Source organism: Chlorocebus sabaeus, chromosome 5 (genome assembly GCF_047675955.1).
Source record: "Chlorocebus sabaeus isolate Y175 chromosome 5, mChlSab1.0.hap1, whole genome shotgun sequence".
Taxonomy (NCBI): domain Eukaryota; kingdom Metazoa; phylum Chordata; class Mammalia; order Primates; family Cercopithecidae; genus Chlorocebus; species Chlorocebus sabaeus.
The window spans coordinates 23,621,846-23,649,261 of NC_132908.1; the positions used below are offsets into that span (position 1 = coordinate 23,621,846).

The following is a 27,416-nucleotide window of genomic DNA, read 5'->3' on the forward strand; positions in this document are numbered from 1 at the left end:
GCCCCCAAAGAGGCGCAGGGGTGTGCACCTGTGATTAAGCCTGTCGAGGATTAAGTGATTAAGCCTCATCTCTTGGAGCAGAAAGTGTTGTCACCTGGTGATGGGACAGAGGGAAAAGCTCTGGGGCTGAGAAACCTGGGGGATTGTGTCAAAGCTCCACCCATCAGGAGCTTCAAGAGAAGATGGGGGTGGGGGGGGGGGGTGGCTGGAAAGATGGAAGTTGGGATGGGAAAGCGGTTGTAGAGAAGGATTCACTCCTGGGCCGGAGGCAGGAGGATATCCCGGGCGAGAGAAGGGAGGGTCGGGGATGGGCTGAGTTGGAGTCCCAGGGGAAAAGCGGAAGCGAGAGCTTCGTCACCCGCTGTCTTCCAGCTCCCGGTGCGCGGCACCGGCGGCTGGCGTTGGGCTCTACCTCTCTAAAAGTACTGGGGCAAAGGAATGGAGAACACGGCGTCCCGAGCTCCCAAGGGAGGGGAGTACGCGAGGTGGGGTGGGGAACACCCCAAGTGAGTGCATGCTGGGGGTTGGGGGGCACGATCTCCGCTCTCCCGGGTGCCCCAGCCCTAGCGCACGCCTCCGCTCCTGCGCCCCCCTTCGCAGGCGCGCGCGAGGCGCACCCCCCTTCCCTCGGCGGCGCCGGGCGCGCGCCCGGCCCCCTCCTCCTCCCCTCCGCGCGTCTCCTCTCTCCCGGCAGAAAGTTAGCAGCGGGGAAGGAACTCGGGGCTGCAACAGCGCGCGGCGGCGGCGGCAGAGGCTGAAGCAGGAGCCGCAGCGGAGCCGGGGAAGCGGGGGCGCTGCAGACGGAGCAGGTGCCGCCGGCGGGTCCACGCGCCCCCCTCGGTCCCCTTGCCTGAGGCTGAGGGGGGGGGGGCACTGGTGCGGGGGCCACCCGGACTCGGCGGCCAGCCTGGGGCGGGGGGCCATGCGGCCGGGCTCCCCCCTGGCGCAGCGGGACAGCGGCCAGGGCCGGGGGCGCAGCGGCGTCGCTTCATGCAGCCGGGGCGGCTGGGCAGCGGCGGCGGCGGCGGCGGCGGCGGGGGCGGCGGCTGAAACCATGTCCGGGCAGCGCCGGGGGCTGCCGCCGCCGCCGCCGCCGCCGCGAGCCGGGAGCCGCGATGGCCCGGTGGCCCGCACCTCCTCCGCCTCCGCCTCCGCCTCCACCTCTGGCCGCGCCGCCGCCGCCCGGCGCCTCTGCTAAGGGGCCGCCGGCGCGCAAGCTGCTTTTTATGTGCACCTTGTCCCTGTCTGTCACCTACCTGTGCTACAGCCTCCTGGGCGGCTCGGGCTCCCTGCAATTCCCCCTGGCGCTGCAGGAGTCGCCGGGCGCCGCCGCCGAGCCCCCGCCGAGCCCGCCGCCACCCTCTCTGCTGCCTCCCCCCGTGCGCCTCGGCGCCCCCTCGCAGCCACCCGCGCCGCCGCCGCTGGACAACGCGAGCCGCGGGGAGCCGCCCGAGCCCCCCGAGCAGCCCGCCGCCCCCGGGACCGACGGCTGGGGGCTGCCGAGCGGCGGCGGAGGCGCCCGGGACCCCTGGCTTCGGACCCCGCTGGCCCCCAGCGAGATGATCACGGCTCAGAGCGCGCTGCCAGAGAGGGAAGCGCAGGAGTCCAGCACCACCGACGAGGATCTCGCAGGCCGGAGAGCGGCCAACGGGAGCAGCGAGAGGGGCGGCGCCGTCAGCACCCCTGACTATGGGGAGAAGAAGCTGCCACAGGCGCTCATCATCGGGGTCAAGAAAGGAGGAACCCGCGCGCTTCTGGAGGCGATCCGCGTACACCCGGACGTGCGGGCGGTGGGCGTAGAGCCGCACTTCTTCGACAGGAACTACGAAAAGGGGTTGGAGTGGTACAGGTAGGACCCTGGGCTCCGCGGGCTGGTGGAGACGCGTGGGGGAGACGCGGAGGGGAAGCCGCGGCTTTCCACGCCCTTCGAGCATCCAGGCACCGTCCCGAGAGGCCCAAGCCCCCGCGAGGGCTCTTCTGCAAAGCCCTGGAGGCTTTGCTCAGGGGGATCGGCTGAGAGGGCTGGACTCCAGCGAAAGATCACTTTATTTCAGGGCGAGGAGAGGAGGTGTCACCCTGCCCTGCCTCCCGCGCTCCTCTTCCAAGGAGCGCAGTCTGAATCTGCCCAGCTCCCAGCCTGGGAATCCCCAGCCCTCGTGCCTGCTGGGTGTTTCCGAACCCAGGCTCTTGCGGGATTCTGGGATTCTGGGCTGAGGACGCTGAGGAGTGAGACAGGATGGCTAAATTGACTAAGGGGATTTGAGGTCCCCTGCAATCTCTTAAAATCACCCTCAAACGCATTTGCGTGGCTGGAATTCAACTTGAGCGTGTTAAGGTCAGAGCAAAATGAATAGGGAACAGTTACAAAGATCATGCTGGTGTTTTGGCTTTCTAGTAAAGAAAGGATGCCTCCCACCTCCATAACTTTCCATCCCCCTTGGCTGAATGAGCACGGAGTTGATTTTGCACCAGAAGCGTCAATGTCTGCATGACAGTTGGTGCCCTGAGAGTTTTTATGCCCCAGACCGTGCCCTGTCTAATCTCCGCCTCTTTCGCAACAGATTGGAGCTTCTGTTTTGTGAGATGTTCATCTCCCTCCTTTCCCACCGTCTGCCGGTGGTGAGAGAAAGGGAGAAGAGAGGACTAGAAAGTTAAGTGCAGGTAAAATAAATTAATACTCCAGCTTTCCTGCCAGCCATAACATTTTAAACGGCACTGGTGCAGATGCCCCAAACGCAAACCTCCTTCGCCTTTGTTTTTTCTGTTTCTCTCTCTCCTCCTGTTTTATATCTTTCTGGGAAACAGATCTGCATGGCTGGCTCCATCTCCATTCCATTTCGGTAATTAATTGCGATTGTCAAACAGAAACACAGCCTTTGTCAGCTAAAGTGATGTTATCATCTTAGCAGAGCCAATAGGTAGAATAAAGATTGTTTCCTGACAGGTTGCCTGCCCGTTGAGGGGATGTGCTTTCTAGGTTTAAATTACAGCCTGGGAAAGTTTTAGAAATAACTTAACTTCAGAGATATATAATAAGTGTGTATTATGATTGATTTCTTCCACTTTAAAAAAATATGCCTTATGCTTTAAAAGCTTGAGAGAAGTACACTTAGGCATAAACATTCCAGCACATTACAGAGAAGCAGCAAATGTGTCTGTTAATGTCTTGTCTGTTTCAACAGAGAAAACTAATTGCAGTATTTTAGGAGGCTTCAAACAGCCCTTTCCTATCAAAACATAAAACAGCAAATGCCCAATTTAACTGGAAAATCAGTATTTATAACATCAGAAGCCATGGCTTCCAGTTTGTGATCATAATTAAAAAGGTGTTAGGATGATTAATGCAGCAACAGCAAAATAAAGAAGGGGCATGATGTCTGGGAAGGTTCTAGTTGTTTAATTGCTGGTTGTAGGAATGTTCTGGTTTCTTCTGTGGGGTAGCTTTGGCCTTATGAGGGTAATTGCGTTTTTGATTTTTTTTTTTCCACTTCTAATTTTAGAATTATGAGAATTGTCAAATGCCCTTTCAGGGAGGCAGAAAGATCAAATCTTTCCAAGATCTGAGGTGTTTGGGTTTGTGGCAGCTGGAAATGGGGGGGGGGAGGGGTGTTTTATTTGGGTGATTTAAAATAAAGTTAATGAAGGGTGTGTGGTGGAATGTGTATCAGGAAGTCCCATCACCGGCTCTGGAGAGTGTTCTGAATGAGAGAATAGAAGATGCCAGATTTCCTAGATTCCTTTTTGCTGGTGTTAGGAAGAGAAAGTATAGAAACTACCTTGCTTGACATGGCTCCGGAATATATTATTCCAGCGCTGTGGTATGCCCAGCCTCCTACTCCCAACCAATGCTCGTGGTATTTGGGGCTCAGTGTCAATATTTGGTAGCCACTCACAGAACTGTGAAGGTGAAGAGGTGTGGATAGAACAAGATTCCCCTGATCCTCACTTAAGGGGACCATGTGATGTCTCTGTGTCCTTCATCCCCACCCCAGCATCTAGCCCCGTGGTGCTGATTGAAAGCGTTGGACACAAAATTCTCTTACGAACAAGCCGCCTGCCAATACGTGTCTGTCTAACACAGAGGGAATCATTAGCCCCCCAGCTCTGCTTTTGGGAAGACCAGTTGGACCCACAGGATCTGAGTGTGCTGGGACTGCTTTGGACCGCTCTCTAGCCTTACCACAGACAGCAGTGCTTTGAGGCATTTGTGAAATTTCCATCAGTTCCATCTATCTCTTCAGACTCCTGTCTCACTCCTGTATAGAAATAGAGGCAGCATTCTCACTGTATCGTAGAAAAGGAAACAGTGGCATTGATTCGGTATCAGATGGCACTGATCAGTGGCATTGATTCCAGTGTCAGAAACTTTCTTCTGGTTTCCTAGTCTGACTCTTCGTCTTTTAGATGGTGGCATCTCACGCCTGTAATCCCAGCACTTTGGGAGGCCAAGATGGGTGGATCACGAGGTCAGGAGACCGAGACCATCCTGGGTAACACAGTGAAACCCCGTCTCTACTAAAAATACAAAAAATTAGCCGGGCGTGCTGGCAGGCGCCTGTAGTCCCAGCTACTCAGGAGGCTGAGGCAGGAGAATGGCGTGAACCTGGGAGGTGGAGCTTGCAGTGAGCCGAGATCGCGCCACTGCACTCCAGCCTGGGAGACAGTGAGACTCCGTCTCAAATAAAATAAAATAAAATAAAATAAATGGTGGCATCTGTACCTAAACGGTGTAATTCCTTCCTATACCGGGTATGCTAGCTGGAATCTATTTGACTTATTAGAGATCCACAGGTTAATTAAAAGTTTTATTTTTTCCCCTGTTTATTTATTGTTATTTTGTTTAAATGTGCTTCCACTAGCCTATGAATTCTGTGTGTGTTTCTGGTTTTTGTGTTTTCAGCAAGAGGGAGAGCCAAGAAGAAACTGGGGCTGCTCTCTGCACAGCTGGCTTGGGATTTTCTCATATTCAACTCAACAGCCCTGGCAGGTTCACTTCCTCAGTGTCACTTCAGTTATGTCTAAATCCGGGTTTTGCTTTCCTCCTATGCTGTTGATCTAATGTGATATAAAAATACATCTGAGATTAGAACGTGTGCATCAGATTTTCAGGGCAAGATAGACTAATGGATTGGGATGCATGTGTTAAAATCTACGAAGAAGCAAGCCTCACTTGGTGAATGGACACAGGCCAGGATTAATAAATCGGGTGAGCTTAAACCCTCCATGCCTTCTTCCCTCTCCCTTTCTAAAAACAGGCAAAGCTACAGTGCAGTTTTCAGAATGAGCTTATTATAAGCTCTCTAGGCAAAGACTTTAAACTCTTCCAAGGGATAGGACCTTGGGCCAGGCCAGCGGGCTGCCACTGCAGATCTCATCAAGGTGACAGAGATGACATGAGCTGTTTTCTCCCTCATGGTTTACAGAGCGTGCAGTAACCATGACCACTTTACAATAGAAGCCATCCAGCCCCAGGGCAATGGGAAGTGATTTTCCATGGTTTTCATTTGTTTGTTTGTTTGTTTGTTTTTTTCATTTTGAGATGGAGTCTTGCTCTGTCACCCAGGCTGGAGTACAGTGGCATGATCTCGGCTCACTGAAACCTCTGCCTCCTGGGTTCAGGCGATTCTCCTGACTCAGCCTCCTGAGTAGCTGGGAGCTCTTCCATGGTTTTAAGTTGTCTTCACTGTCACCCATTCCATTGGCTAGGGGAAAGTAACTCAGGAAAATACTCTACAAAGTCATGCTTATGCTACCCAGAGGAGAATGGTCAGTGTTCAGCAGCATATTTTGCATGTGACAACTGGGGAGAGAATGGAGAAGGATAGAATTTCATTGGTGTTTATTGAATGCCAGCTATTGTGGCAATTGGTGCTACCTACCATTATCAACCTGTTATTTCATTTGAGCATTGTGATGATATGGTGATATATGTAGCAGCATTTCCGCTTTACAGGTGACTCCGAGAGGGTAAATGATTAGCTCAGGGTTGCTTGACTATTCAGTGCCTGCGGTGAGATTTGAACCTGCTGTCTAATTTCAAAGTGCTGATGTCTTCCCCTGTACCACACTGTCACACATCAAGTACTAGTAAGCATATATCCTGTGTTCATTCATTCATTCCTTCAATTATTTAAAAAATATGTACCATATGCACTGCACTGTATTAGGTACTGGGGATAAAGTGATGAATAAGATAGATGAAGCACCTGTTCTCCTGGAACTAACATTTTAGTAGGAGGGTTGTGGAGACAGCAAACAAAGAGCCAAATGACATGTAATACAAATTTTGGTAGTGATAAAGACTGCAAAGAAAAACAAAGTAGGTTACCAATAAAGTATAAGGCATCAGGGGAAGCTTAAGGATAAAAGTGAGACTTGATCTGAATTTGGACTTGAACTTGTAGACAAAAGATTAGTAGGGCAATGTAGTATGAGATAGAGGAAAACCACTATGCTTTTTCACAAATACTCCTTTGGGGCTGCCAGAAAAGAAAACTGGCCTTAATGACTTAAGAGGCCAATCTATTATGACCTTTTTAATGTAATTACAAATAATATACATATAATAAGCTTTTATATGTCTGTATAAAACATCTGAATATCTATATTTATACATATTACAGGGATACTGTCTAGGGTAAGTTCACATAACCATGTATGAGTCATCTCTATTTTACAGATGAGAGATTCCTTAAAGACTGTTGAGAGTTGATGAAGCTATTGGGAGGTAATGCTCCATGGGTCTCCCTTGTTCTGCACATCTTCCTGATTGACTTTTGTTCCAGACTATCTTTTCAAAGGTGTTGGTGAATAGCTTTGGCAAATAATACAGTGTCTCTCTTGCTGCTCATTACACGCTTTTTTTTTTTTTTTTGAGACAGAGTTTCGCTCTTGTTGCCCAGGCTGGAGTGCAGTGGTGCCATCTCAGTTCACTGTGACCTCCACCTCCCAGGTTCAAGCAATTCTCCTGCCTCAGCCTCCTGAGTAGCTGGAATTACAGGCATGCACCACCATGCCCAGCTAATTTTGTATTTTTAGTAGAGATGGGGTTTCTCCATGTTGGTCAGGCTGATCTCGAACTTTCAACCTCAAGTGATCTGCCTGTCTCAGCCTCCCAAAGTGCTGGGATTACAGGTGTGATCCACTGCGCCTGCCCCTTGCTGCTTATTGTAAAGGATTTGGGTTCTCTAAGCTCAGAGTTCTTCTGTAACACAAACCACTGCATTGGTGGGCATCCCTCTGGGTCTATCCATGTTTTCCCCATGAGACTTGGGAGCAAGGAGATTTGACACAAATAGCCTGGCTGATGCTGCTTGCTGTGCTGTGAGTAATAAAGTCCTTTGTTTCTTACCAAAAAAAAAAAAAAAAAAAAAAAGAAAAACAAAGTAATGGATGGCCCAGAGCTGTTTTGTCCAGTATGGTAGCTACTGTCTGTATGTGGCTATTGAATGGGTAAAAATGTCCAAATTGAAATGTGCTGTAAGTATAAGATACACAGAATACTAAATTACTCAATAATTTTAGATTGACTACATGTTGAAATTATACTCAGATCAAGTAAAACGTCTTGCAATTAAGTCCGCCTCTTTTTACCTTTTCAATGTGGCTACTAGAAAATTTAAAATTACACTTGTGACTCACATTATATTTCTGTTGGACAACACCTGTGTGGTGTAGTGCTTTGTAAAGTTTAGGATCATCTGGGGATCTTGTTAACATGTAGATTTGGATTCAGCCAGTCTGAAGAGGGGCCTGGGAGTCCACATTTCTCTTTCTTCTCCTTTTTTTGAGACAGACTCTCGCTCTGTTGCCAGGTTGGAGTGCAATGGTGCGATCTCTGCTTCAAGCGATTCGCCTGTCTCAGCCTCCTGAGTAGCTGGGACTACAGGTGTGTGCCACCACACCCAGCCAATTTTTGTATTTTTAGTAGAGACGGAGTTTCACCATGTTGGCCAGGATGGTCTCGATCTCTTGACCTTGTGATCTGCCTGCCTCGGTCTCCCCAAAGTGCTGGGATTAGAGGCGTCAGCCACCGTGCCCGGCTCAGGAGTCCACATTTCTAAAAGGTTACTAGATGCTGCTGCTGCTGCTGCTGCTGCTGCTGCTGCTGCTGCTGCTGCTGTCTGGATCTCACTTTGAGTAGCAAAGTCCTGGAAAGTAATTGGGGAATGTGTGTGTGCATGTTGGTTATTATTATTAAAAAAAAATTTTCTTTAAGACGAGAGTCTCATGTTGTTGCCCAGGCTGGTCTCAAACTCCTGGCCTCAAGGAATCCTCTGATCTCAGCCTCCCAAAGTGCTGGAATTATGGGCGTGTACCATGATGCCAGGACAACATATGGGTTATATTAAGTAGGATGATTAGGGAAAACCTCTCTTTGGAGGTTATGTAAATGGAGTAACAGAGTAAGACCCTTCCATGTGAAGACCTGGGTGGAGAGGTCTCCACTTGGAGGGAACAGCAAGTGCCAAGGCCCTGGGGTGTAAACAAGCTTCATGGCCCTACAGAGTGTTTTTTTATGATTCTAAAAGCACTGTTTTTGTCGCTGGACAAATCTGGGTTCAAAACGTGGCTTTGAGACTTATAAATTGGACGATCTTGGCTGGGTAACTTATTTGACCTCACTTAGCTTCCGTTGTTTATCTGAGGGTAATTGCTTCCCTTTGGATTGTTGGGAGGAATAAATGAAATAATAAAAGTGAATGTATTTTCTAAACAACATGAGTATCCTAGAGCAGAAATCCAAATATAGTCTCAACTACTGAGTTTGTCCATCTCTCAAACCATTTTAGTCTCATATATGCTCTCCTTTCTGTCACAGCTGTCATAATATTGACCAGATAGTCTGTTACTTGAGATGGTCTGGGAAAACCCAAATAACGATTGGCTTTGCAGTGTGCACCTCCTTACCCTTTTAAACCAAAGGTCACGTAACTTCAGGGCTCGGGCAGGTCGTATGAATGAGCGAGGTAGCTTAGGTGGAGTGAAGCTGAAGTGGCTGCCTGTGCTCTGGCTGAAGGGGAGGCCACTGCTGCAGTCCAGCTACTTTTTTTCCAATGTGCAAACGTGGCATTGGGGTTATGAGATCATCCCCTTTGTAAGAGAAACTGGAAATCCAGGTTTTGATTTGAAATCTTTTGATTTTTAATATTGGCAACAGATTTAAGTTTCTTAAAATCCCAGTGGGGGCCAACATTGTGTGACAAACAAAATACATCTGTGGGCTGGATACAGCCAGCTGGCTACCGGTTTGTGACCTCCTGTTTAAACTCATTTCAGAAAACAACTGGCATGCCCATACCCTGTGTACCCTGTACAGTGGCCAGAATCGTGGCTTACGTGTGCTATTTTAGTGTAGGGTTTTTTCTTTTTCTTCCTTTACAGATTTTGCAACAGCATGGGGGAAATACCTCCCGGATATATTGCAACAACCACAAAAGCCTGATATAAGCAAGAACATTGAGTCAGAAAAAAGAAAATTCGCGAATACATTCCTCTCTGTTCTCAATTAACGTTCTCTTGAAACTGGGGAAATTCTCAATTTTTCACTCGTTAATCAGGAGTGTTTGTATTTGATCTTTATTGATAACTTGCACTTATAAAATCGATTATGCTCAGGTGGATTAAGATCTTAGATTTAGAAAAATTGGATTCCAGACTTGGCTTTGCCACATACTAGTTTTCTTGGATAACAGGTTACTTATATTAATCTCTGTTTCTTAGGTGATGAAGGTGTGTTAACTCCGTAGGGTCCATTCACCTATGAAAAGACTTTGATTCCGAAACACATTTCTGTATTAGACCCTGCAGAAAGAGGAAGCTATAGAATAGAAGCAACATGGTTTGGAGCATATTTTGTATGTCTGAGCCAGAATCTATTGGACAAATTATTTAATATAACTAAGCCTCAATTTCTCCATCTGCAGAATGAGCTCGATATTACCCGCTGCCAAAGGATTACATGAGGATGATATGAAATGGCTTTCAAAGTGCCTTATGTAGAGCTTGTGACAGATTAAATGTCTCTCTCCTCTTCTTTCTTCTCTCTCCCATTTTTCTCTTCTCTCTTACTCTTCTCCTTCATTTTCCTTCAATGCCTTCCTTTATCCTGAGCATCAGTACTTAGGGCCATCAGTATTCTTTCTTCTCTCTCCCATTTTTCTCTTCTCTCTTACTCTTCTCCTTCATTTTCCTTCAATGCCTTCCTTTATCCTGAGCATCAGTACTTAGGGCCATCAGTACTGAAGGCCCTAAAGAGAAAGCTGTAATGCATTTTTCATTTGAATATAGTCTTTTATTTCAAGATTATGTCTGAATGAGGGATTTTAAACCCTGAAGCAGCTCTTAAGTAGCTCTCCAGAGAATAATCAGAACCGGATTCCAGAATTTGGTCTATTGTAACTTGAGCTGAAGGAGGAAAAAAGTATGATTTCATGAGCTAACTGCAGCCAGAATTCTCCACAAAAGAAATGGGGTAACGAGGTGGACAGGTTCTGTGGACTTCCACGCTGACATTCTCTTGAGCCTCCAGTAGGAACGGATGCCACTTGCCCCGGGTAAGTTCAGAGGCATTTAGGATGCCAGGAGCCTGTTTGCCTTTGGTGCTTGTGCAGAACGGAAGGCGTTTGGGAATGCGGGATTGCTCACCAAGACCCTGTGAAATTCTCTATTTTGAGATTTGGCTGCTTTCACCGGTGTTCTCTAGACATCCTAACATGATTTATTTATTTTTATTTTTTATTTTTGTAAATCATACCAGGCATTTTCACTTTTAAATCAAGCCAGGAGAGAGGCCTCAAGACTTTAGATGAATGAAAGATTGCTACGGTTGTTTGTCAGAAAGTTTTAAGGGTTTTGGTTTTGCATAATGGATGATCTCTCTGGAACGGATTGAACCACCGCCCCGTTAAAGTAATCTCCTGATTTCGTTGGTTTTTGCGGTTTAACAAGCTCCTCTATAACTGTCTTGGGAATTTCTTTCTGAAATTATAATTCACTAAGGGAGCTTTTCAACCCATCCTGACATTAATTAAAAGAAGGTGGTTTGCTTTTTTGTTGTTGCTGTTTATACTCACTACTTAGGACTTACTTGCCTTCAAATTTTTTTTCAACCTTATTTAAGAATATACAAGGAAACAAAGCAACATGTGAATTAGACAATGTTTTATTCAGTTGCAAATGACAGAAATTGAACTTACACTATTGTAAACAACAAAAAAAGACAATTGATTGCCTTATGTGATTGAGAAGTCTGTGGATAAGTTGACTTCAGGAAAAACTGGATCCGGGGGGTCAAATGATGTCACTAAGCCCCTGTCTCTTTCCATTCTTTGCCATGCTTGCCTCTACCTGACTTCATTCTCAGACAGGCTGTCTCACCACAGTTTAGGCAAGATGGTAAGAAGCATTCCTAGACAAACATATTTTATGTTTATTGATCTTTTTGGAAACAGTTTTTCTTAAGAGCTTCTGTAGGAAATTCCTAGAGATGCCTTGGGCCCAGGTTGGGTCCTGTGCCCCATTCCTAAAGCAATTTTTGTGTGGGATTCTAATCGGGCCTAGGAGATGTAGCCAGCCCTTTGGCTTGGGATGGTGGTGAGAGTAGAGAAGCGGGGTTCTCTGTTCTTTATGGTGAAACTGTTCCATGTAACTGCCTTATTGTAGCCACATGAAATAGTTTCCCCATAGAGAAAGAGGGGTTCAAGGGTGCTATTTTTAGAAAAGGGATTAGAGGGATTAGAGAGACTGGAGGAGGTGCAAAGGGTGTCTGGGGACTTGTTATTTAGTTATTAATTCTGTGCAGCTGTTATTTAGTTATTCATTCATGTATTTATTCATTAAACATGTATTATCAATCATGTGCTATGTGCTGGGCTGAAACATGAACCAATCATGGCCAGTGATCTGAAATAACTCACAGAATGGAGAAATGGACATATAAATGATCACATTGAAAGGTGTTATCAGTCTTGACAGAATGGGATTTATTCTAAGAATGGAAGGATGGTTCGATCTTGGGGAATGTAATAATGTGATTTATTGTTAATATGAGCAAATGAGAAAAATCTGGATTTATTTTATGGATGCTAAAGAGATATCTTATAAAAAGAAATACGTATTTCTGATTTTCAGAACAACCTGCTATTAAAATAGGGTCATACCTAAAGCCAGCATCGTCTTTAGTGGTTTAACACTAAAAGCATTTCCACTAAATCCAGAACAAGCCTGAAATGCTCATTATTGTTACTATTATTTAACCATTGTTCAGTAATTATTAGATAATACAATTAGAAGAGCAAAAGAAGAAAGCGGGGAGGTAGAATTATTACTGTTTGCAGGTAATTTTAACTTTTTCTTTTTGGAAAACCTAAGATTACCAAACCTCCTTTGAATCTACTAGAAATAATAATAGAATTCATTAAGGTGGCTGGTAAGGAAAAAACAATGTAAAATTTATAGATTTCCTATATGCTTATGCCACCCATTGCGAAAATATAATGGGAAAAAATACTATGTGTGTAGAACCAACCAGAGAGACAAAATAACGAGGAATTAATTTAGTAGAAATTGCAAGGGACTTGTAAAAACAAAATATTAATGCTCTGCCAAGGGGCGCTGGAGAGACAGGAGTAAATGGAGAGATATCCTTCTCTAGGGTGGCATTTCTTTCTTTTCCTTCCCTCCTCCTCCCCTTTCCTCGCTCCCTTTTCTTTCCCATTCTTGTTTGTTTGTCTAAGTCATTGCTGCCTAAATTGAGATCAGATGTGTTTGAGGGTGATCTGAAAATAGTGTTTATATAAACTTGACCAAAATGTACTTCATATATGGGATTTCCTTACTTTGCACATTTTATTTGACAGAGGAAAGGGTAGCAAAACAACTGTCACTGTTTAGATTCATAAACTATTATAATCCCTTGCAGAGGCGCTTGATTGCCTTACACACCCAATTCAGGGGTAGAAGAACCATGCCCAAGGAGTGGATTAAGAGTTGAGCTGGTGGCTCAACTCGACTCTCAAGAGTTGAGCGCGGCGGCTCACACCTGTAATCCCAGCATTTTGGGAGCCCGAGGCAGATGGATCACGAGGTCAAGAGATCGAGACCATCCTGGCTAACATGGTGAAACCCCCGTCTCTACTAAAAATACAAAAATTAGCTGGGCATGGTGGCGCATGCCTGTAATCCCAGCTACTCAGGAGGCTGAGGCAGGAGAATTGCTTGAACTCGGGAGGTGGAGGTTGCAGTGAACCGAGATTGTACCACTACACTCCAGCCAGCCTGGTGACAGAGCGAGAGTCCGTCTCAAAAAAACAAAAAAAAAAAGAGTTGAACTGGTGGACTTTAGTCAATGTGGATGCACTCATGCTGCCACATAGCAAAAAGCAAATCAGAGACAAACCATGGTTATTTTAGGATGGGACAGGGAGATGGAGATTCGGATCCAATGGAATAACAGTCGCCGTGGTAGTGGCAGCACCGATGGTAGACGATATTGTATCATGTGTGCCAGGCTTGGCTCCAAGTGTTGAATTCCTTCAGGCTTCACTGGCACCTCGTGAGGTAGGCACTGATATTACCGACGCCTTACAGGCGAGGGAACTGAGGCACGGTGCTAGTAAGTCACTCGCTCAAACTGTGGAGTTGGGATTCAGACCCAGGTGTGTGGCCTCAAACATACGTTCTTTGCTTTGTTTGTCTCAGAGCTCATTTCCACTGGACGTGGTGTCTTCCAACCTCATGGGAGTAAATAATAAGCATCAGCATTTCCCTGCTTTTGAGTTCCAGTGTGCAGATGGGCAGGCTGCTGCAGAAGGCTTGCCCTCACAGCAAACAGTGGAAGTGGTTTTCTTTCTGTTCAGGGACTATGCCAAGCTCGTTCCCACTTGAGGGCCATTTTATTCTCGTTTCCCTCCTCCTGGAATATTCTGTCCCCAGATCCCTAAACTACTGGTATCTCCTTATCTTTCCTTTAGGTGTTGGCTGAAATTTCAGCTCCTCAAAAAGACCTTTCCTGACTACCTAATTTAGATAACTTCTTCCACTTCTGAGCTTGTTATGCTGTTCTATTTTCTCCAGCACATCTATTGCTCTCCAAAGTTATCCTCATTACTTATCTCCCCCTCACTAGAAGGTAAACTGCCTAGGACCAGAAATCGATCTTGTCCATTTTGTTTCAAGCCAGAGCCCAGAACAGTGCCTGGCAGATAGTAGACGCTCAATACCTGGTGATTTATTAATCACCAATGATGAATCAGTGAATTCATGAACAAAAAGAGTACCTTGTATGTACAATACTCCAGGCTTCTGGAAAGAAAGAACCCTCACATTTCTTGGGAAGTCTAGCTAAGAATTGTTTCTCAGCTTTTTCACATACTCTTTTTTTTGCAAGACTATTTTAGGTGCAGAAAGAGAAGCCCACTCAAATAAGCTGTGTGGGCTAGCTAATCTCCCCCAGAGGTTCCTATAGCACACAACATTATTTCATTTATTCCTCACAGTGGCCTTATAAAGTAGATGTTTTCATACAGAGAGATTGAGACTTTAGAAGGGCAAGTGACATTCCTGAGGTCCCACAGCAGGATGTCCTGAGCTGGATGTCTCATTTATTTATTTATTTATTTTTAGAGACAGTGTCCCACTCTGTTGCCCAGCCTGGAGTACAGTGGCATGATCATAGCTCACTGCAGCTTTGAACTCCTGAGCTCGAGTGATCCTCCTGCCTCTAGTAGCTGGACTATATAGGTGCACCACTATGCCTGGTTAATTAAAAAAAAAATTGCTTTGGGAGGCCAAAGCAGGTGGATCACCTGAGGTCAGGAGTTTGAGACTAGCCTGGCCAACATGATGAGACCCCGTCTCTACTAAAAACACAAAAAATTAGCCAGGTGTGGTGACAGGCGCCTGTAATCCCAGCTACTCAGGAGGCTGAGGAAGGAGAATCGCTTGAACCCGAAGGCAGAGGTTACAGTGAGCTGAGATCATGCCATTGCACTCCAGCCTGGGCAACGAGAGCAAAACTCTGTCTCCAAAAAATAAAATAAAATATAAAATAAAATAAAATAAATTAAAATAAAATTGTAGAGAAGACGTCTTGCTGTGTTGGTTGCCCAGGCTAGTCTCAAACTCCTGCACTCAAATAATCCTACTGCCTAGGCTTGCGTAAGTGCTGGGATTACTTGCGAGCTACCGCACCCGGCCTCGGGTGCCTTCCTAGCATTCCTGGTCTCTGTTGCTGTAGCAAAGTTGTACGAGATGAGTACAGATTATTCCTGATAGGCCATTGTGCTCTGTTAGTAGTTGGATCGTCTTTCTCTGGATGTATTATCAAAAGTATCTAATTGCCATGTAATAATCAGTCCATGACACAGAGTCCCCCTGTTTGACTCGCATTACCTTCTATAGGTGTCAGCACACCATTCCCTCCAGGTTAAAGCTTCTGCAGAGGGTTAGAGATTTGGGAGCCCCTAGAGATGAGGAAATATTTGAGTCAAACTACCTGGGCACCTCTGTCATAGGACAGTTTGATTGCTTGGAGCTATGTGGCATTTTGAAAAGGAAGCTGGGCCTGGTGCGGTGGCTCATACCTGTAATCCCAGCACTTTGGGAGGCCGAGGCAGGCAGATCACAAGGTCAGGAGGTCGAGACCTTCCTGGCTAACGTGGTGAAACCCCATCTCTACTAAAAATACAAAAAATTAGCCGGGTGTGGTGGCGGGTGCCTGTGGTCCCAGCTCCTGGGGATGCTGCAGCAGGAGAATTGTTTGAACCCAGAGGCAGAGGTTGCAGCGAGCTGAGATCGTACCACTGCACTCCAGCTTGGTGATGAAGCCAGACTCCGTCTCAAAAAAAAAAAAAAAAAAAAAAAGAAAGAAAGAAAAGGAAGCTGAAGCTGGAATCGGAAATTAAGAATTTCAGTCTGAGTTTTGTACCTTCCTTGTTTTGTGTGCATAGAGTAGTGTTTAGAGCCTTTGTTTTCTCATCTCTAAAATGGGAATAACAATCTCTACTAACTCCACAGTGATTTTGCAAGGGTAGAAGAGTGACTGTGTGTTGGGATCGACTTCGTCTACATACATTTGCCATTATTAATCCATGCACGTTTTCATGAATTCCCCCAGGTTATTGGTTTTCTGGAATGTTGCACTCCAGGGAGTACCTGAAATACAGGACAAGCACTCTTATCATAAAGTTAGATTAAGAGGTTTAATTTACAGAAACTATTTTATAGGATAGATATCAAATGTTCTCAGGGCAGACTGCCTAAAGATCTGGAGAATTTCTGTACAATTTCAGACTGTGTAACTGTTTCCCAGGTTGGTGTATTAACTTTCTGCCTTCTAGTTGGCTGCCTAAACTGCTTCTTTTTTTCTTTTTTTTTTAAATACTTATTTTTATTTTTTTAAATTTTACTTTAGGTTCTGGGATACATGTGCAGAACGTGCAGGTTTATTATGTAGGTATACAGGTGCCATGGCGGTTTGCTGCACCCATCAACCCGTCATCTAGGTTTTAAGCCCAGCATGCATTAGGCATTTGTCCTAATGCTCTCTCTCATTGCTCCCTACCCGCCAACAGGCCCCGGTATGTGATGTTTCCCTCCCTGTGTCCATGTGTTCTCGTTGTTCAACCCTCACTTATGAGTGAGAACGTGCGGTGGCCTAACCTGCTTTCTAACCCTCTGTACTAGGCAGAATAATGACCTCCCTGACATGCCCACATCCTAATCCCTGGAACCTGCGAAGATGTTAGAGTAGCTAGCAAAGGGGAATTAGGTTGCAGATGGAACGAAGATTGTGAACCAACTGACTTTAAATGGGAGATTGTCCTGAATTATTTGGATGGAGCCAGTGTAATTCCAAGGAATTGTATACAGAAGGCTTCTCTTATCCACAGTTTCACTTTCTGAGGTTTCAGTTACCCATGGTTAACTGCGCTCTGCAAATATTAATGGAAAATTTCAGAAATAAATGTTCATAGGTTTTAAGTTGCCCACCATTCTGAGTAGTGGGGTGACATCTCACGCTGTCCCGCTCTGTGCCACCTAGGATGTGAATTATTCCTTTGTCCAGCTTTCCAGCATGTGCACCGTGTAGACTCTGCCCATCCATGAGTCACTCTGCAGCCGTCTTGGTTATCAGATCGACTGTCGTGGTATCTCAGTGCTTGTGTGCAAGTAACCTTTACTTTACTTGGTGATGGCCCCAGAGTACAAAAGTAGTGGTGCTGGTAATTCACATATGCCAAAGAGAACCCACGAAGTGCTTCTTTTAAGTGAAAAGGCAAAACTTTTCTATTTAGAAAGGGTTAGTGTAGTACAATAAAATATTTTGAGAGAGAGACCATATCAACCTAACGTTTATTATAATATATTGTTATAACCATTCTATCTTATTACGAGTTGTTAATCTCTCACTGTGCCTAATTTATAAATTTACCTTTATTATAGCTATGTATGCATAGGAAATAACATAGTATCTGTAGGGTTTTGTATTATCCATGGTTTCAGGCAGTCACTGGGGGTCTTGGAGGCATATCCTCTGTAGATAAGGGGGCACTATTGTAAGTGGAAGAGGGTGGCAGAGAGAGAGAACCAGAAGGTAGCGTGAGAAGGACTCAATCACTGTTACTGGCTTTGGCAATAGAGGAAGAGGCTATGAGCCAATGTGGGCAGCTTCTAGAAACTGGAGAAAAGGCAAGGATATGACCCCTATTCGCTGCTTCAGCCACATTCATTTGCCCTGTTTCCTTTGTTCCTCTGCTTGAGCTTTGCTAGCCTCCTTGCTGCACCTGAGAAGTCAAACATGGCCCTGCCCCAGGGCCTTTGCACTTGCTGCTTCCACCACCTGCAATGTTTCTTTACATTAGATAATTGCATGGCTGGCGTCCTCCCTTCATTCGGGTCTCTGCTCAACCATCTTATCCTCAGGGTGGCTTTTTCTTGTACCACCTGGACTCTCCTGCTAGTGGTAAGAGCATCACTTATTGGAAAATGCTGGTGAATAGTGTCATCATTGACATATGCTGGCATTCCATAGTTACTCCACACCCACCCAGGTTTCTGATATCCTAATTTCCTGTTTTTTAATTCCCCCATTCTGGAGAGAGGATCTAGTCATTGATCTGGTACCACAAAATGACCTTAATGTTGCTGGAGTCAAAATTTAAAAGGTGTTTATGTAACTCTCAGCTATCCCTGCTATTTAAGTACGCCGCCACCAGGTGGTGGTTGTGGGACACAGGTTGGGTCCAAAGTCAGGCATTTCCTGAGATACAAAATGAGTGGCTCCTTGCCCCTTCCAATTTGGACCAACCCTGCCTATTTTGTTCTTATATCGTAAAATAAGAGGCTTTAAAAAATATTCACTTTCAGTAAACAATAAGCAGGTATTGAAACAGATGTGTAAAGCAGTGTGTAAAACATACTCAGATACAGTTGTGTATTTGCTTTTTCTCTTCCCCCTTCTGAGCCAATGTCTTCATTTGTGTTTAGATACAGAAAAATCTTCGCAGGTGGAATTTTTCTTTCCTTCTTAGCATTCTTATGACTATCTAAATATGGACAAAAATGAAAATACCATGTTACCATAAGTATATCTTAAAGCAATTAATATTAAGAAATATTATTATAACACATATGCCATATATTAAATGGGTACATTATCCTTTTAGAATTTGAAAATTGCCTGGTGATTTCAACCAAGAAACCCCCTGACCTCAGTGAGAACTATGGATTTTCTTATTTAGAACAAAACAATGAGTTTCTTCTGTATTTATTGGTTCTCACTAGCCTGTGTATCTCTGTGTCAAAAGTTCCTTCCTTCTTTTAGTTTGCTTTCAACTCTTGGCCTTGAGACTTTTCAATTTTCCTGGGATTCCCTTTTCCCATCCTTCCATTTTTCATCCACTAGGAGAAAGACATTGCCCCAAATCACAATATGTTAGAACACCTTTAAGGAAAATCATTTTCAGTGGTTCAAAACTTCATTTCAGCTGAAGAACTCTATTGGCTAGAATTCTTCTGGTTATAACACAGAAATCCCAGGTAAAATCTGAACCGAGCATAAATCAAAAAGGAATTTAATGGCTCATGTATCTGAGAAGTCCCAGGAATTGGAGATATCTTTTTCTTTTTTTTGGCTTAATTATTGTTTAAACAATGTCTCCAGATCTCTAATTCTGGATTCTCTATTGCCGCTGAGATGGTTGACTGCGTTCTCAAGTCTTCTCTCCTTGTGGCTGTAAAGCGGGTGCTAGCCTGTTTCTCTTTCCCCAAGTGTAGTAGAGAAGCTTGATATCTCTGTCCCAGAAGTCTTTGCTGAAGCCTCGTGATAGCTCATTAGTTCTTAGGGGTCACGCACACATCCATCAAGCGGTTTCTGTTGCCAGCGGAGTGTGAGGCTTGAGGCACTGCCTCCCTGGAGCCTAGGGAGGAGTTAGTTTCCCCAGAGGCCCCTGGATCTGGTTACCAAAGACAGGAAATGAATGCTGCTGCCAAAACAACAGATGTCTGTTTCTAGACACTCCTCTGTTCAAATGCAATCTTTCCCCGAAGTACAACCGAATGAAACAGACAGTGAGGTTCCACCAGCTTGCATGGAGATAGAGGACCTAGGTTCTGTTGTGTCTTTCTACCAAGGTGGATACAAACGGAGCAGCTCCAAATCTCCCTCTCTAGTTCTCTGCCTGAAGATTCTGCATCTTTTCTTTACCCCAGAGGGGAAGAACGGAAGGAAGGGAAGAAAAGAGAGAGGGAGGCTATGCAAGAAAGAAGACTTGCATCTAGTCTCTAAACCTAAGATGTGTTACATCCTGAAAAAAGTATCTATGGAATCTGCCCCTCAGAAATCACTAATTATTTATTTAGAATATTTTCTATTTTCATCCCTTCCTTAGCAACCCCTAGCAGCTGCCTAGAAAAATTTAAAAGAATTGTATATCTTACAAGAGACTTCTTCAAATAGCAAGCAAAATAGTTTCATCACATTAAGTCTTCCTGCCCGGATTCGCTTCAAGTGGAGAGGGAGAAATGATTTGGCATTTGATCAGTCTTAATTTAACAACTAGATAGCCTAGAATTTCTAGAAAATCTTTGATTTTATGCCATTTTATTCTTTTCATTTAAAGTGAGCCTCACAATATAGAATTAAGTATGATTTGATTTTTTTCTGCTTCTGTAAGATGTTTTAGGAAAATAAATCAGTGTCCTGGAGAAAAAAATTTCCCTTGTCCAATCTAGTGTTTTGACTTAAAAAAATATATATATATCTCCACCTTGTGTATTGTTTGGGGTATTCTTATTAGCACACAAGGATGTTTACTTCGTCAGCTTGTGTGTGTGTGTGTGTGTGTGTGTGAGAGAGAGAGAAAATTGTATCCTAGAGGATACTGTTGAAGGTTCTTCAGCAGCAATTTCCTGGGTAGCCTGAGGACCTTGGACTTGTTAAGCCCCAGGGTCATTGATTAGGCCCAGGCCAATTTCCTGCGGACTTTTGACGGCTCCAGGGCCTTATCCTCTATTTTTACCTCTGCCATCTGACCATCCTTTTTGCCTTAGTGTCCTTCCGCCATCCTGGCTGTGGAGCAGGTTGGAGTCTGGCTCATTCCTTATTTCCCCCAAGATGGAGAACCTAGGAGTAGAAATAGAAAGACTTCCTATTGCTCCTCCAGTCGCTATTAGGCCTATGTACTAGAATGCTGCTTTTCATAAAGAGATGTCTTTTCCTGGTTTCTTGCTACTTATTTTAAGATTCTGAAGACTGCTTCAGAAGTTTATTTTATTTCAGAAAAAGGCAAAATTTAAAAACACAGAGATTGTACAGGAAGTTAACTTCTGTGATTTCTAATTTCCAGCAATTGTGCTTTTGCATAATATATATATTTTATATATATAAAATATATTATGTATCTATAGTGTACATATATTTATACATAAAAAATATGTATATATAGTGTACATATATTTTATATATAAAATATGTATATATAGTGCATATATTTTATATATATTAAATATATATGTACACATATATTACGTGTATATACATAATATATTTTATATATTATATATACACATATACACATAATATATATTACATATAATATTATAATATATGATATATTTTATATATTACATATAATATATAAAATATATATTATGTATATACACATAATATATGCATAATATATACACATATATAATGTGTATATGTATATATATTTTATATATAATATATTATGTATAAATACAGAAAATATGTATATATATTATGTATATATCTATACATAAAATATGTGTGTATATTATGTATGTATCTATATATACATAAAATATATTGTATATATTATGTATATATCTATATATATTTATATATAATATATTTTATGTATATATAAAAAATATATTTTTAATGACAGAGTCTTATTTTGTCACTCAGGCTGGAGCACAGTGGCACGATCATAGCTCACTGCAGCCTAGAACTCCTGGGCTCAAGTGGTCCTCCAGCCTCAGCCTCCTGAGTACCTGGGACTGCAGACATGCACCACCATGCCCAGCTAATTTTTTATTTTTATTTTTGTGTAGTGATGGGGTCTTGCTTTTTTGCTTAGGCTGGTCTTGAACTCCTGGCCTCAAGAGATCTTCTTGCCTCAGTCTCCCAAAGGGCTGGGATTACAGGCATGAACCACTGTGTCCAGCTCACATTTTGAGGCTTCTAGGGAAGTAAACCCATCTTCTAATTCCATGAAAGACTGTTGGTGAGGTCTACGTACTGTCGTTTGTTTCAAAGGTCTCAGCACTTTGGGTAACTTCAGAGAGAGGTATTGATTTTCTGAACCCTGCTGTGATTTGGCAGTTTCAGAGACCACATGCTTAGCTGCCCTTTCCCAGTGTGGGGCAGCTGAGGTAGGAGAGTTGCCCCGGGCTGTGTATTCTTTAAAAGGAAAGGGAGAAAAAAAAATCCCTTCAGCCTAGGCTATTTCAAGGCAGCATGAAGGATGGAAAGCAACCCTTCTCTGCTACCTTGCTTAGAAATGCTTCTGATCCCGCTGCCTTGGTGGTGTGGTGGCTCTGTAAAGAAGAGCTGGTGGCAGAGACCTCAGGTGTTTGCTCAGTGGCACAGTGACATCACCGCCACCTCTTATTTCATGGTGAAGAATTTTTTTTAGCCACCCCCGCCAAAATTGACACCTGCCTTTAGAAAAGTGTTCTCATGAGTAGTATGTAGCTAGAATTTTAGTGGTTATATCACACTCTTGTTATGAAGCTCTGTGACACAAACACTCCCTGACTTTATAAGGTGCAAAGTACCTGGTCTGGAGTGGAAAAGCTTACAAAGCCTTTCTCCTTGCTGTCTGAGTTTATTTATTGCTTCACTTATTCCTGTACTATCAGAGCAGATTTTACTCAGACTAGTCTTGAACTCCTGGCCTCAAGTGACCTGCTCGCCTTGGCCTCCCAAAGTGCTGGGATTCCAGGCGTGAGCCACTGTGCCCAGCCTCTTCTATAAATTTTTAATATTTATAAAATATATATAATTTCTTTCAAACATGTGTATTTTAAAATAATTTGCTTCTTTCACTTAAAAGTATATTATGACCATCTTTTTGTGTCAAAAATATACTTCCGTAACATAATTTAACGCTTTTATGTTTATAAAAATGATAGAGATTTTTGTCAGTCATACCTCAATAAATCTGGGAAAACAGTAATATAAACAAGAGACTATTCTTTGGGGGGAAAAAAACCCCAAATTTTGAGTCTGACCACACATGAATTACAGAAATAAATCGCAGGTAAAGAAGGAAATGAAAGGCCAGGTGCGGTGGCTCACATCTGTAATCCCAGCACTTTGGGAGGCCAGGGCAGGCAGATTACGTGAGTCAAGGGGTTTGAGACCAGCTTGGGTAACACAGCGAAACCCCATCTCTACTAAAAATACAAAAATTAGCCTGTGTGGTGGTGCACGCCTTTAGTCCCAGTTACTCGGGAGGCTGAGGTGAGAGGATTCCTTGAGTCCAGGAACTGGTGGCTGCAGTGAGCTGTGATCATGCTACTGCACTCCAGCCTGGGTGACAGAGTGAGATCCTGTATCTATAAAAAAATAAAAATAATGAAACAAAAGAAGCACCATAAGACAAGAACATCAACAGTGACAACAACAAAAATTGGTAAGAATATTAGAAGGCAGTACGGATATATCTTAATAATATTGGGATGGCAAAATCCTTTCAAATCAAGATTATTAAAAAAACAAAACAAAACAAAACAAAAAACAACCGGTGGCTGTAAAGGGAAAAGGGAAAGATTGATGGATTTGCACATAGAAAAGGTAAAATTCTTTTATATGAGAAAAGAATCCTCAACAGAGTGTATTCACTTGCTAGGCTGCTGTAACAGAACACAACAGCCTGGGTGACAAACAACAGAAATATATTTTCTCCCAGTTCTGGAGGCTGGAAGCCTGAGATTAGAGTTGGAAAGTTAGTTTCTTCTGAGGCCTCTCTCCTTGGCTTGCAGACGGCTGTCTCCTCCCTGTGTCTTCACGTGGTCTTGCCTCTGTGTGTTTGTGTCCTAATCTCTTCTTATAAGGACAGCTATCATATTTCACCCATTGGACCTCATTTAAATTTTTAAAACATTTTTATTTATTTATTTTTTGTAAGTTCTGGGATACACGTGCAGGTTGGTTACATAGGTATACATGTGCCATGGTAGTTTGCTGCACCTATCAACCTGTCATCTAGGTTTTAAGCCCCGGATCCCTTAGATATTTGCTATATGACCTCATTTTAAATCAGTCACCTCTTTAAAGATCCTGTCTCCAAGGTGAGGTGTGGTGGCTCACTTCTGTCATTCCAGCACTTTGCGGGGCTGAGGTGGTAGGATCACTTGAGCACAGGAGTTTGAGACCAGCCTGGGCAACATAGTGAGACCCTGTCTCTACAAAAAATACAAAAGTGAGCCTGGTGTGGTGGTGTGTGCCTGTGGTCCCAGCTACTAGGGAGGCTGAGGTGAGAGGATCGCTTGAACCTGGGACGTCAAGGCTGCAGTGAGCTGTGATTGCACCACTGCACTCCAGCCTGGGTGACTAGGCAAGACCCTGTCTCAAAAACAAACGAACAAACAAACAAACAAACAAATATCCTGTCTCCTCAGCTCAACACAAAAGGCCTTGGTTCCTTGCATGACCTGAGTTCCAAGAAATGGGCCAGGGTCCAGTTGTTCACAGGTATGGCGTAAACATTCAGGTTGGCCATTCCGTGGCTTGGAACACTGAACAAACACTCACCAAAGATCACAGGGTCATTCCCAGGGTATGCTTGAGTTCTTGCTGGCTGGCAAGACATGCCCGCCACAGAGAGAACACAACTCGCCCGTAACACAGAACAAATACCGTGTGAGGAGCCTCGGGGACTCATCTGAAAAGATGGGTCTAAGGGATCCAATTCCCGTGGCCCTGCCTGTTGCTTGGATGGCCTTGCTACCTCTGTTGTTTCTATTCCTCCTGAGCTGCCAGGACTCCGTGGCATCCCCACCCCCCAGCCCATCTGTAGTCACATTCTTTAGACATGTTCCCATTTCCAGTTAAGTTACCAGCAGGTCCTGGGGCTGAGTCTCCTCTGGGAATTTTGCAGATCTCTGTACTAATCCATTACAAGATGCTATTCAGGTTTAATTGTTAGAGGCCAATTGTTAAAGAACCCCCCAACCCGCCCCCCACCAAAAAAAAAACAAAAACACCCTTTATTATGAAAGTAACATCAGCTCATTGTAAAAGAAAAAAGACAACTAACAAATAAATGAAAATAAAATGAAGACTCTCTCCACGGCTCATCATCTTCCTTCCCGCACTGCCAACCTCATTCGCCTAGATGGGAGCTACTGCCTAGAGCCGGTTGTGTCTCCTCCCCTTTGTGTGATTAAACAGTAGGTTAAGATGTGATCATTGATAGAATACTATGACACTGACTAGAAGTTATCTAGAATGAACACGGCTGCTGATCCCTCTAGTTAACACACCATGCTGACCTACTAGACTAGTTGGTGTGTTTAAACCTCACAAGATCCTATGAGATAGTCCTGTTGTTACCTCATTTTATTAGATGAAGACATTGTGGATTAGACACGATGCATAACTTGTCCACAGTCGCTGAGCTGGGAAGTATTTAAGTCACCCTGATTAACTTCAGAGCCTGCATCTGTTTTGTCTCCTTGTTTGTTATATGTTGATGGCTTTGTTTACTTGTTTGCCTGTTTCGTTTGCTTTGTTTTCTTGTCATGAGATGGTGAACACTTTTCCCTGATGTGGCAGAGAAGTCTAGCTCGTTATTTTGTAATTTCTACATTGTATTTTTCCATGGGGATGGGTCGTCGTGCTTTACTTAACCACTTCTTTCCTGATGGACGTCTCTGTAGTTTCCATCCTTTTACAAACAAGGCTGCAGAAAGTATTCTTGTGCTCTGGAAATGTTTGTAAAGAAAACGGAAGGAGTATGCACTTCAAAATTGTGGATGCATTTTGATAAGTGGTCAGAAGACAATCTTATTTCTAAGTTCTTGGGAGAGACCTCCATATATTCCCCTGTGTACTGATAGATATAGATTTAGTAAAACTCAGCACCTTTTGTGCCCCAGGCACCTACTGGCACTGGATAAAAGCTTTTAATAATAAGGATGGTGATTCCATATACAATTACCATGAGATGAAAGAAAACATGTGGTTTGTGTGTGGTTATTGCTCTTGGATGCTATTATTTAGAGTTTAGTTTCTGTTATCAAAATAATATTCAATGCTCCTTTCTCTTCTGCATGAAAGGGAAAAAAAGTAAATACTTCTCTTCTGTCTTTGAACTGCTGCGGAATCATTTTTCTGTAAGACTTCGGGATTCACCGTGAGGCCAAAGATTCCTTTTTTAAACTTTTCCCAAGTGAACCGGAGCTGAGTGACAGGAAGGATTTAGCTCTGAAGCAAGATTAAGTTTCTGAAGCAGTGGTTAGTGACAGATGGGGATGCCTTCAGTGTGCAGGTACAACAAAGCCGGAGTCCCTCTGTCCATGATTTGCCCTATAGGGGGATTCTGTGGGCAGAAGACTGCCTTGGGGCTTCCTGAGAAGTCCAGGTTGGCACCTGTCAGCACCTTGCATATATCCAGAGAGCAGTTCCCCCTGTGGTCATAGCAGAGTGCCAACACCAAGGACCTCTCAAAGCTCCTCTCCCATTGTGACAGGGAAAGAGGTCAGGGGGATCTTGAGCAAGACCAGAGGTGGACAGCTTCCCTGTGAAGCATGTCCTGTGGATTAAGAAGGTTCACATTTGGTGTGGCGATGCTAGTGGTTTTTCTAAAAATTCAACAAATACACTTACGTTCTGCTTACTGCGACAAGGTGAGTTGCTGCAGATGGTGCTTCTGTAGACATTTTTTTCCCCATATAATCTTTTGTGGAGATACTCCTTGACATAAAATCCCCAGTGTTCACAGAAGGATTCTCTTTTCGTTGTCTTGCTGAGGTAGAAGTTGTTTCTTGTGTCTCCATTTTTCTTGGGCACCTGACAATCTGGAATAAAGACTACATTTCCCAGTCTGCTTTCTGGCTTCATGAGGTTAACTTTGGACCAATGGGATTCGAGAGTAGATGCTGTTTACAACTGGGAAACGCCCTTATGAGGAAGCTCCCCTCTTTGCTGTTGGTGAAAGGGAGAACATGATGGTTGAAGCTTGAACAGTCAGTAGGTGCCATGTAGAGAAAATCGCATCTTGAAAATGCTGAGGCAACCAAATAAAAAGAGCCCAGTGGGAGTCCTTTGGCTAAGACAGGCATACATTTCTGCATTGCTTAAGCTGTATCATCTTGGGGTTTCAGTTGCTCTTAGCTAAACTTAATTGTAATGGATACATCTGCCTTCTCTGTTCCAGGCGTCATGCTAAGGGTTTTAGGTAGAGCATCTTATGAAGCCCTCATGAGAAACTTTGCTGTTATCCACATTTTGCAGATAAAGAAACTTAAAGAAGGGGAATTAGGTCTGATGCGGTGGCTCACGTCTGTAATCCCAGAACTTTGGGAGGCTGAGGCAGGTGGATCATCTGAGGTTAGGAGTTTGAGACCAGCCTGGCCGACATGGTGAAACCCCATCTCTACTAAAAATGCAAAAATTAGCCAGGCACAATGGTGCGCACCTGTAATTCCAGCTACTCGGGAGGCTGAGGCAGGAGAATCACTTGAACCTGGGAGGTGGAGGTCACAGTGAGCAGAGATCAGGCCATTGCACTCCAGCCTGGGCAACAAGAGCAAAACTTTGTCTCAAAAAAAAAGAGTGGGGGGGAAATTACATGTGACTTTTCCAGAGTGACACACACAAATCAACTTAAAGAAGAGGAACCTTGACTGACCTTAGATTTGGCTCCAGAATCTGTACTTTT

At 44.1% G+C, this 27,416-nt stretch overlaps 1 protein-coding gene across 1 annotated transcript in view; it reads left to right on the top strand.

Annotated features, from left to right (window-relative positions):
* Window positions 1-239: 239 nt before the first annotated feature.
* Window positions 240-27,416, top strand: part of HS3ST4 (heparan sulfate-glucosamine 3-sulfotransferase 4) — a 444,956-nt gene continuing 417,779 nt past the window's right edge. Inside the window, exon 1 of the mRNA XM_037989729.2 lies at window positions 240-1,849. Within this exon, the coding sequence (XP_037845657.2) occupies window positions 1,116-1,849 (734 nt within the window). The 5' untranslated portion in view covers window positions 240-1,115. The remainder of the gene's footprint in view (window positions 1,850-27,416) is intronic.